Source organism: Neomonachus schauinslandi, chromosome 6 (genome assembly GCF_002201575.2).
Source record: "Neomonachus schauinslandi chromosome 6, ASM220157v2, whole genome shotgun sequence".
Classification (NCBI taxonomy): Eukaryota; Metazoa; Chordata; class Mammalia; order Carnivora; family Phocidae; genus Neomonachus; species Neomonachus schauinslandi.
The window spans coordinates 25,210,411-25,222,435 of record NC_058408.1 but is presented as its reverse complement, the minus strand read 5'-3'; the positions used below and the strand labels follow the sequence as shown (position 1 = coordinate 25,222,435).

The 12,025-nt window shown below is 41.5% G+C and overlaps 1 protein-coding gene across 1 annotated transcript in view; it reads right to left on the bottom strand.

Annotated features, from left to right (window-relative positions):
• Window positions 1–11,825, bottom strand: part of RBBP5 (RB binding protein 5, histone lysine methyltransferase complex subunit) — a 38,369-nt gene extending 26,544 nt beyond the window's left edge. The window contains exon 1 of the mRNA XM_044916317.1: window positions 11,680–11,825. Within this exon, the coding sequence (XP_044772252.1) occupies window positions 11,680–11,698 (19 nt within the window). The 5' untranslated portion in view covers window positions 11,699–11,825. The remainder of the gene's footprint in view (window positions 1–11,679) is intronic.
• Between the last annotated feature and the right edge of the window lie 200 nt (window positions 11,826–12,025).

The window sequence follows — 12,025 nt, the reverse complement described above, 5'->3', positions numbered from 1 at the left end:
CTGGCTGGCTCAGCTGGAAGAGCATGCGACTCCTGATCTTGGGGTCATGAGTTTGAGCCCCATGTTGGGTGTAGGGATTACTAAAAAAAAGAAGAAGAAAGAAAAGAAAAACTAGAGTGAAAACATTAAAACCAATCAAGGGGCGCCTTGGTGGCTCAGTTGGTTAAGCAACTGCCTTCGGCTCAGTTCATGATCCCAGGGTCCTGGAATAGAGTTCTGCATCAGGCTCCTTTGCTCAGCAGGGAGCCTGCTTCTCCCTCTGCCTGCCACTCCCCCTGCTTGTGCTCTCTCTCTGTCAAATAAGATCTTTAAAAAAAATAAATAAAAATAAAACCAATCAAAAAAAAAACACCGGCCCTACAACAAAAAACACTAAAAGAAAGATGAAACTAAAGGCAAATGTCCCCAAATTATCCTGATGTATCTAATGTGAACCAGATTTAAGGTGGCTGACTGCATTCAATTATGAAAGAATGAACTGAAATGCTGAAACCAGATAGAGAGGTTTTATTTTTTTATTTTTAAAGATTTTATTTATTCATTTCAGACAGAGCGCAAGAGAGTGAGTTTGGGGGGGGAGGGGCAGAGGGAGAAGCAGGCCCCCCACCAAGCAGGGAGCCCAGGAGATCACGACCAGGTCAGAAGGCAGACGCCCAGCCCAACCGACTGAGCCACCCAGGTGCCCCAGATCGAGAGATTTTTGAAAGAAATGTTCTCAAGTTACTGAAGTAATACATGTAATACAGAAATGTGTAATCAACAAATGATCGTTTCCTCCCTGCAACCCACCACCAAGGTAAAAGCTTCCATATGTTTCTATATGCTTATTTGTATAAGCAAATATAGAAGCATATATTTGTATAAGCATTCTAATTTATAGTTGTGGGGTTTTTTTAAGATTTTATTTATTTATTTATTAGAGAGCGAGCGAGAGAGAAACAGCATGAGAGAGGAGAGGGTCAGAGGGAGAAGCAGGCTCCCCGCTGAGCCAGGAGCCTGATGCGGGACTCGATCCCAGGACCCTGAGATCATGACCTGAGCCAAAGGCAGTCGCTTAACCAATTGAGCCACCCAGGCGCCCTATAGTTGTGTTTTTAAATAAAACATTACACATACAGTGTGACTTGTTTTGTTAGCAATTTAGCTTATACATCTTTCCAAATCAGTTAAGACAGATCTATATTCACATGGTTGAGGAACAAAAAAGAAAAAGAAAAAAAAACAGCATTCATCAAAAATTAAAAACAAAACAAACAAAAAACACAACCTGAAAATATAAAGTACTGGGGAAGGAGCAGAGTGTGACGTGCTGTGTTGAGTGAGATAAGGGAAATCCACATAGAAGATTCTGAGCAAGTCCAGAATCCAGGGACCATTTTAATGTATGATCACCTCTCAACACAGACTACCCCTTGTATTTCTGGCTTATGTTTTTAGGGTGGGTTTTTCTTTTTTTGTGGATCATCCTAGTTAACAGAATTACAATAAGGTGTTTAAGGAGCACAAAGAAAAAGTGACATATAAGAAAGACTAAGCTAGAGCGCCTGGGTGGCTCAGTCGTTAAGCATCTGCCTTCGGCTCAGGTCATGATCCCGGGGTCCTGGGATCAAGCCCTACATCGGGCTCCCTGCTCAGCAGGAGGCCTGCTTCTCCCTCTCCCACTCCCCCTGCTTGTGTTCCCTCTTTGTGTCTCTCTCTGTCAAATAAATAAAACCTATAAAAAAAAGAATGAAAGAAAGAAAGACTAGGCTAATCCGAGGCAGTTTTGTTGGAGGGCCTGAGCAAGACTGCTATTAAGCGGGATTACAGGAACGCAAGGTCCTTTCCTCAGAGAATGCTCAAAATCACTTTTATATTCTCCATCTTGCCACCATCTACCATTTTATGTAACAATTAGATTTCTTAGGTTTTAAACACCATGCAGGGGGAAAAAAAAAGATGCCCAAAGATGTGGATGCCAAGGAGAAATAAAACCCTCGTCAGAGATTTAACTTCATAATACACTTGATAAAAAAAACATGAGTGGCTTCTATAGCAAAACACACATTTCCAAAACTGATTACAGAAGAAAAATCCTTGACTGGATCAATGAGTAAAAAACACATTGAAAGGTTATTAAAGACATACCATTCAAAGTGGGGCGGGGGGGGGGGGGCGAGCAGACCCATAAGGATTTTGTGAGCAGTTTCTCCTAACCTCAAGCAGCAGATAATTACTATGTTATTCAAGCTATTCCGAGCAGAAAGAAAAAACACTAGTGTTTTATAAAGCCAACATAACTGACACCAAACCCTCAGAGACAACACAAAAAAGAAAAGAATTTTCTCAACATAAATGGTTTCTCACTTTTACACTCTGCAGACTTGCAAAGTAACTTCTAACAGCATATACAATTATAACCAAATTCTAAACACAAAGCATCTGAAGTTTGTTATTGTACCTTGTAAGAAGACATGACTATATAGCAGGAAAAACAAGGAACAGGGTTATGGCAAGGGCACTCTAAACAGCTTCATGGCACAACGCATTCTTTTTTTTTTTTTTAAAGATTTTATTTATTTATTTGAGAGAGAGAGAATGAGAGACAGAGAGCATGAGAAGGAGGAAGGTCAGAGGGAGAAGCAGACTCCCTGCTGAGCAGGGAGCCCCATGCGGGACTCGATCCCAGGACTCCAGGATCATGACCTGAGCCGAAGGCAGTCGCTTAACCAACTGAGCCACCCAGGCGCCTGGCACAATGCACTCTAATGTACATCCTTAGTCAAGAATGTTTGTGTAACGGCCACACGACCCTATCAGTAGATACTGAAAACACATTTGCTAAAACTCCATAATCACTTCTAATGAAAGAGAGGACTACAATAAATGATAAAATCTATCAAAAACACAATTATCATTCCAAAAGGTGAAATATTAAAACCATTTCAATTAATATCAGCAACTAGGAAGGGATAAATCATTAGTTAATACCATCCTGGTGGTTCCAGTCAATGGAATAAGAAAATGAAATAACTGGCTTAACCACTGAATATAAGGAGATAAAACTGTTTCTCTTTTGCCATCATTGAATACCCAGAAAACACAAGAGACTCTAATAAGAAAACTATTTAAATTAATAATAAAATAGGGAAGGGGCTCCTGGCTAGCTGAGTCAGAAGAGCGAGCAACTCTTGATCTCAGGGTCATGAGTTCCAGCTCCACGTTGGGTGCAGAGATTACTTAAAAATAAACTTTTTTAAAAAATAAGAAAATAGGGTAAGGTGGCTTACTACAAGAAAAATATTCAAACATTAATAGCTTTTCTTTACATTAGCAATTACTACCCAAAAATGGAAATACAAGGAAAAATTCCATTCAGAATGGCTACAAACATATAAAATATTTAAGGAATAGTAATAAGGTAATAAAGAAGACAGACATGTATGAAGAAAACTATAAAATCTTAGGTAAGGTCATAAAATCTAAATAAATGAAAAGACGATCTACATTCTGGGATGGGAAAACTTAATGGTTTTCCCTAAAAATTAATAAATTTTACATAATTCCAGATGGAATAAAGACAAATGTGAAAAAAATTCTAAATATACTGTAAGGCTGCTGATATATAATAAAGGTGGCATTTCAATTTAGTGGAGGATTTATTTAACATATAGGGAATGACAAGTGACCATCTGGAAGGAGGAAAAAGTTATAATTCCTCTCATATTACATATAAATTTCAGGTAAATTAATGTTTTTATTTTTCTTATTTTTTAAGATTTTATTTGACAGAGAGAGACACAGCAAGAGAGGGAACACAAGCAGGGGGAATGGGAGAGGGAGAAACAGGCTTCCCACCGAGCAGGGAGCTCAATTAGGGTCTCGATCCTAGGGCCCTCGGATCATGACCCGAGCCGAAGGCAGGCGCTTAACGACTGAGCCACCCAGGTGCCCTGGTAAATTAAAGTTTAAAAGAACAAAAATCTTAGAAAAAAATCTAGGGGACTACATACATGTATAATCTAGGGTAGGGAAGACCTTAACCAAGTGAGGAACACCAAAAGAAAAGAGAAATAGGTTTAATTAAATAAAAATTGAACATTTTGCATGGCAAAAGCTCCCATAGGGGCGCCTGGGTGGTTCAGTTGTTAAGCGTCTGCCTTCGGCTCAGGTCATGATCCCAGGGTCCTTGGATCGAGTCCCACATCGGGCTCCCTCCTCGGCGGCGGGAAGCCTGCTCTCCCTCTCCCACTCCCGCTGCTTGTGTTCCTGCTCTCACTATCTCTGTCTCTGTCAAATAAATAAATAAAATCTTTAAAAAAAAAAAGCTCCCATAAACAGTCAAGATTTAGAAATTTTCAAGGCAGATGACTGATAGGAGTTGATACCTGTATTACAAAGCAAGTTTATACACCAGTAAGAAAAAACAACCCAAAAGACAAAAAGAACATGAATAAACAAGTCACAGAAGAACAAAATCAGATGGCCTCTAAACAGGAAAATGTAATCAAACTCAGTTGTAGTTGGAGAAATAAAAATGAGATGCCACTTTCATCCAACAAACAGGTAAATTTAGGGACACGTTGGTGGCTCAGTCGGTTAAGCATCTGCCTTCAGCTCAGGTCATGATCCCAGGGGCCTGGGATTGAGCCCCGCATTAGGCTCCCTGCTCAGCAGAGGATCTGCTTCTCCCTTTCTCTCTCCCTCTGCCTCTCCCCCTTCTTGTGCTCCTGCTCTCTCTTAAATAAATAAAATCTTTAAAAAAAAAAAAACAGGAAAATTTAGTGAGAGAACACCTGGGGGTGGAGGGGAGGGCAAAGGGACATTTTTACACATTACCTCTAAAAATGGGAATTGTTATAGCCTTTTGGAAAATGGATCTGACAGCATCTATTAAAAGCAAAACATAGGGGCACTTGGGTGGCTCAGACGGTTAAGCATCTGCCTTCGGCTCAGGTCATGATCCCAGGGTCCTGGGATTGAGTCCCGCATCAGGCTTCCTGCTAGGCGGGGAGCCTGCTTCTCCCTCTGCCTCTGCCTCTCTCTCTCTCTCTGACTCTCATGAATAAATAAATAAAATATTTTTTAAAAAATAAAAAAATAAAAGCAAAACATATATAGTCCTTACTTCAGCCATCCTACAATTGGAAATCTAATCTCCATAGATGTAAACACAACAGTGGGACAGAAGTACAAATATTTCAAGTATTGTTCTTGGTGGCCAAAAAACAAAGAAAACCTACCCAAACTGGAAACAAAGTAAATGTCCATTAATAGTGGAATGGATGAATAAATTACATTGTATTCAAATATAAAAATACTAATAAATTATGCTAATTCTTAGAGAAATTTGCATTGGTGTTACTAAGTAGAAAAAAAGGCAAAACACAAATTGTATATTATATAATCTCATTTTTTATTATCATGTGCACGTGCGCATGCACACACACACACAAGTATATATAAGCACAGAGAAAAATATGGTAGTAAATACATGGGATTACCAACAAAAAGGAGGCAGCAAGGGAGAAAAAGACCACTTTTTTTTTAAAAGCATGGAAATTTTACTGTTAAAATTATGTATCCTGTGTGTGTACCTACATGAATGCATTAAAATCTATTTTTAGATCTATTATCTCCTAATGTGTAGGAATAGCATCCTACAGTGTTAAGTGAATAAAGCAAGTTTCAAATAATGTGTATAAAAAGGTTCTATTTCTGTAAAAAGGCAAAAACAAAGCCCTAATAAATTTGTTTAAATGTTTGTGTGAGCAAGGAGTAAGCTATAAAAGGATAAACTCTAGACAGTTACAATTTGGGGAAGGGGAGAAAGTTTTTTCTGCATGCGTGTTTGAACTGTTTCCACTGTTGTGATAAATATGTGCTATATTTGTTCGTTTGAAAAGTAAGAAATTAAAGAACCACAATGAGATTTCCAGACTTAAACTCACAGTGGCTCATCATTTCTCTCAAGTGCTCAAACCTGTATTTATCATTAGCGGCTACCCCTTATTGAATGCTGATGTGTCCGGCTCTGTAGTAAGGTCTTCCATATATTCCCATTCAGTCCGCTCAATTCACTAGTAAGTGACTACTGCTGTCACCAGCTAGACCCCAAGACCTGACCTTTACTGCCCACCTGCTTGTACTCACCAACCTCTGTCCCACATTTTTCCTTAAGCTCTTCTTTCCCACTGATCTCCTCACTCAGGCAAATGGAAACTGAAACCACCCCTCAAGCAGCAGGGACCAGACCACCCAGACCAGTTTGAGTATAACCCTTGCCTGGTGCCTGTGCAGGACCACAGAGTGACCTCCAACTACCTTTACCTCATTATAATACTAAAATCTCCGCCAGACAAGGAGCACAAGCCTCATTTACATAACAATATATGTATAGCAGGTTTCCTTAGGGGCTTATGTGGCCTTCTGTCCACCTCTACGTGCAAAGACAAGGCTTCCCAACTAAATATTCATCCTAACCCTAAATAGAAGGAACCCATTCACGCTTGCTCAGAGAGTCATGGTTTTGGAAGTTATTCCCCATGATCTCCTTACTTGCTTCAAATAAAGTTTATTTTGTGCACCAACTCCATCTGGTATATCTGTGACTCACCAAGGAGCAAACTCCCATTGGTTCAGTGACTACTACATTCCATTTCACAGATAAAGTTAGGCTTCATGGTTAAGTCACTTCCCAAGTTCACACAGTTAAAAACCGGCAAAATTGGAACCTGACCCAGAAACCATACTCTTAACTACACTAAAAAGCCTCTAGAATCTTGCCCGAATCTGACCTCAAGGTTATTAGTCTATCATCTGTAAAACACAACACACCCACCCTTTATTGAAAGTCAAAATGTGTCCATGTGCTTTCCTTCAGTACATCTCCCTTTCTCTCCACAAATCTCAAAGATCACCACCAGTTACTCCGTGACGGCCAAGGAATGTAATTCAACCAAGAGAAGTGAGCTAAGTGACCTACCTAAAATCTCCACCTACTGAGGGTTTTTCTTGGCAACAACCAGTGTTCACTTTATTTGTTCCAAAAAACCATCCTTTTTCCCAGAAAAGACAAAAGAAAAATTAGAAGCTTCCCACTTCCCCTCTGCCAATAAAGCCCACAGGCGGCACACGAAAGGTCTTTGCTGAGCGCTGAATGAATAATTTTGGTATTACACCAACCAGCCCAACCAAGCAGGAAACTTTTTTTACTCTTCACTCTCCACATAATGTTACAAACCGTTCCTAGTTGCCTCACTTGTACAATCTTGGCCCTGGACCACACTAATTTTCCTGACACTGTTCTTCAAAGCCTGTGCTCAGACCTTCACTTCAGCTATGCGCCCTTTCTTTGCAGCCGCCCTTCCGGAACCCGAGTTCACACTGCTTCCAGCACAGCCACACCAGCTTCCCCAGGGGCCTCCTCCTTTCTGTCCTGTGAACATCCTTCCTCCAACTGCCCTTCAGCTTGCAGGCCTTTCCAGCCTTCTTCCTCCTGGTCTCCTGACACGGAATAATATGGTCTATTCTCTACACTGCGGAACATCCACCTCCTTAAAGACCTGACTATCATGAGCTCTAAAACTGCACGGACCTTTTCTCCCAATGGCCCTATTATTTTCGATTCCAGCCAATTCCTCCCTGTTGTAACGGTTAGGTGCGCAGTAGCAGTCTCCATTGTTTCCTCAATCTAACAAGTGAGGACACAGTCGGTGGCGTTTCTTTTAGAGAAATGCAACTTGCAGGTGTCTAGATAACGGATCCCACCCCGCCCTCATCCGATGCCCTCACTACCATAATTACTACATGTCCTTGACTCCAGTGTGGCCTCCATCACAGAGCTGCCACAGCCAACTTCCAAAGACCCAAATCTCACCTGTCACTTAGCTGCTTAAAAATCTTCCTCACCCCACAATATACTAAACTTTTAAGTACAATTTTTAAAAAGTGATTTCATTCTGGCCCCAACCAGTATCTTCCACTGCATGTTTAGCTAACTTCCCATCAGCACCTAGTACAGAACCTCGCATAACCCACCCTAAGCACCAGCTGTAGATTACTGACCATTTCTTGAACATACCACATGCAGTCATGCCTCAGAACATTTGCCTCAACTCTTCTCTGCACTAATTACCTTCTCTAACTACTTCCTCTGGAAAAACCCTACCCTATCTGTACTGTCTGGGTTAAATGACGCTTATCATCCCCAAATTCTACTGCCAACCTCAACAATGCAGAATTAATTGCTTTCAGCTAAACTCCCATAATGCATTCATTTATTACGGTTCCATATTAGACACAGTATTTATGTTTCGCTCCCCCTAGTTCTACATATTTATTCAGGGCCAAGGCTGTATCTTATTTCAGTGTTTTTCAAGTAGTAGGACCCAACCCACCATAAGTGGATAAATCAATTTAGTGAGCCCCAACAAGGTTTTTAATAGATTAGAACAGAAGACATCAGAGGACACTGGGCATAACAGGGATTAAGTATAATTTTGAGAAACTCAGTTATATATATTTGAATATATGACGGATTGTGATAGAAAACAGATTTCTTGGGCATCTTGGGTGGCTCAATCAGTTGAGTATCTGACTCTTGATTTCGGCTCAGGTCACGATCTCAGGGTTGTGAGATCGAGCCCCGGCATCGGGCTCTGCACTGGGCATGGAGCCTGCTTAAGATCTCTCTCTCCCTCTGCCCCTCCCTGCCCTCTCCCTCAAGAAAAAGAAAAAGAGATTTCTTACTGTGAGTTGTAGTAAAAATAGTTCTGAATAACTCTTATTTAACTTTGTATCTCCAGTGCATACTGTCGGATACATGGCAAGGGCTCAAAAGTGATTGCAGAAATAAAATTAGTATCTTGAGTTCGCATTAGGAGCGTTATCATTCCTTTCCTTTATCCGGTCAGATATTCTTTCATATGCATGCTCCCACAATCACTCACTTCTGCTCCTTTGAGCTTTTTATCTGCAATCATTAACTTTCTCCTTTAAACCTCAGTCATTTCCATAGAAATGTAGATTTATGGGCCCAGCCTTCTTTTAAATTGTCTAACCTTCCTTGGGTGCCTGGGTGGCTCAGTCAGTTAAGTGTCGAATCTTGATTTCGATTCAGGTCATGATCCCAGGGTGAAGGGATCAAGCCCCACATCAGGCCCCACAGTCAGCATGGAATCAGTCTGCTTGTCCCTCTCCCTCTGCTCCTGCCCGGCCCCCAACATGCTCTTTCTCAAATAAATAAAATCTTTAAAAATAAATAAATTGTCTAAACTTCCAATGCAAAATATTCCTAAATTTCACCCTCCCAAATCTTCTGTATCATTCAAGAAAAACCTCTCCTATGACTATTTCTTTCAATGTACTAGCCTATCTATCACCTTTCCTCCATCCTGAAGTTTTTAAAAATAAGGGTCGACCTCTGGTCTCCACTCCGCCTCCCACACCTTCCTAAAATGACTGTAATCTGCCTTCCACTCAAGTTGCTGAGGGGTGCCAAGTGCCTAAGGACTATACCAAGCAGTCCTTTCTCAGCTCTCAGCCTCAAGTGCTCTTCACCTGGCTTCTGAGAGCACACCAACGAGTATCCTTTTCCACCTCTACATGGATAAATATATAGAAGCATGCAAAAATTTGCCTAGCTCATAATAAGTACTATATAACTCTTAATTTACTATCATTTATTCCTCCTCTTAACTCCAAAATATAGGTAATTGTCCAAGATTCTGCCCTCTGCAGTTTTCTCTTTCTGCCCCTCCCACCTTTTCCCCTGGTCTTGTCATCCACTCACAAGGTTTCAACAAGCCCACCTGCAGTAAAAGTAACACATCTCTCTCATAAATCTAAACCTACCTCCTGAACCCCAGATCCACACTCAACATGCCCAATGCTCTCTTTTCCCAATTTCCTTAAAAGTTTATCAGTAATACCACCATTGGCTCCCATGATTTTCACTTCATAGTTCCTCACCACCGGCACTACCACCAAATGCAATCAATTCTCAAATTTTGTGAACTCTACCTCCTCAGTGTCTCTTCGTTCCATTTCCTAGCTCAGGCCTTCTTTATCACTCATTTACTCTAGCCCTCCAAACTGGTTTGACACCAACCAAGACTCAACGACATGTTGCTGTCAGATAAATCTTTTTTTTTTTTAAGATTTTATTTATTTATTTGACAGAGACAGCGAGAGAGGGAACACAAGCAGGGGGAGTGGGAGAGGGAGAAGCAGGCTTCCTGCTGAGCAGGGAGCCCGATGCGGGGCTTGATCCCAGGACCCTGGGATCATGACCTGAGCCGACGGCAGACGCTTAACGACCGAGTCACCCAGGCGTTCCACTGTCAGATAAATCTTTAAAAAAATAAATAATAAAAATCATAGCTCTGATTAAGTTACTTACCAGGTCAAAACCCTTCAATGGATCTGCCCTACCTCCCTTAAAAAGCACAAACTTTTCAGCTGGGCATTCAAGAGCCTCCAGAGAACAGACAGCATCTCTTGGCCTTCCTTTATTCACAGTACCCACAACCTGGCCAAGCAGGAACATTCTTTAGGTGTTTCCACACTGATGTCTTAGCTCAAACATTCCTAACACGCACTTCTCCTTATATCTTCATGCTTCAGTCTTTCACTATTTTACTAATCTTAAATGTCCACTCAAAACTCCCAACTCCTCCATACATTTTTTGTTCCTGGATACCCTTCTTCCCCTACCTCAAAGACATTCACTCCCTCTTCTAAATGTTCTTAGCGCTTGGTAATGACCCTTAAAGGCCTATGTTCCGCAATATATTATGGCTATTTAGATAATCACCTTAATCTCCTTGCTTTACAAAAAGCTCCTTAAAGGTAAGGACGATTTCTTTAAAATCTCTGTAGCCCTTTTAACATCCAGTAGAACTTCTGAGTTTTGTTTGTGTTTTTTCTTTTTTTAAAGAAACTTAACTTTACAGCAAGTCATTTAGGAAATCTGGAAAACCTCAGACATCACTAGACTATCATGCTAAACACCTAATGAAAACCTAGAAGGGCCTAAGTTTTTAAACAACTTGGATAAGGGATAGGGAGGAAATGACTCAGAGAGGTTGACAAAAAGCAACTGCTTCTGTAGTTCTCAGTGTTTTACACACCGTCCCCGGTAGTTGAGGGGTTAAATAGAAAGTCAAGATAACTGGATTCCAGTGCCAACTATGCCATTTACTCAGTGCCTTCCAGTCACTACCCACTAAGACTTTTTTCATCTGTCCAATGAGGGACTTCAACTAGAAGATCTCCAAGTTCCCCTCCTTAGGCATCCTGTATTTCTACAAAACAGTCTACCTTTTCCAGGCACCCAAACCCCTGACAAGTCTTCCAAGCTTCACCTCAAGCCTCACATCCTCAGATTCCTTCTTCTCCAAAAACTCTGGTCCTGCCTGCTCTGGGCTACTTCAGCACCTTCGATCCTTGTAATCAAACCGAAGTCACAAACTGTGCTTGCCGCTCCACCACTGATATGAAAGTAGCCTTGGGAAAGGCAATGCACTCTGCTTAGGCAGAAGCTGGGCTTCCTCCTCCCGTTGCTGTTCCATAACAGGAGCGCCCAATGATCCACAGCAGAACTATGTCCCTAAGGTTGCAGCCTGAGTCTCTCCCGCCCGGGTTCCCTCCTTTCCAGGACCAAAGGGTTTTCTAAGACGCAACCATAGCCCTCCTCACCCAGCAACTCGAGGTTCATCCCTGAGGACTCCGGCCGCCTGGTCTCAGCTCCAGGTACGACGCCTTTTCCCCCCGCCTGTTTCTGAGACCTGCGTGTAAGTGGGGGGCGCCGCAAATAGCTTAGCGCAAGCTCCGGAGACTTTCTGGTTTAGAAGACCCCGCGGCTTCCGCTTTCTTCCCCCGCCTTCCTTGTTCGTTTCGAATGGGCTGTCCATATAAATGCCTAATCAAAAAAAAAAAGAACAAACTCCTCGGAATCATTTCAGGACGCTATTGACTAAGGGACAAAAATGTTATCGTCACTTAGTACTTTAAAAAGTGCAAGAATTTGAAGCCGTTTTCTCCC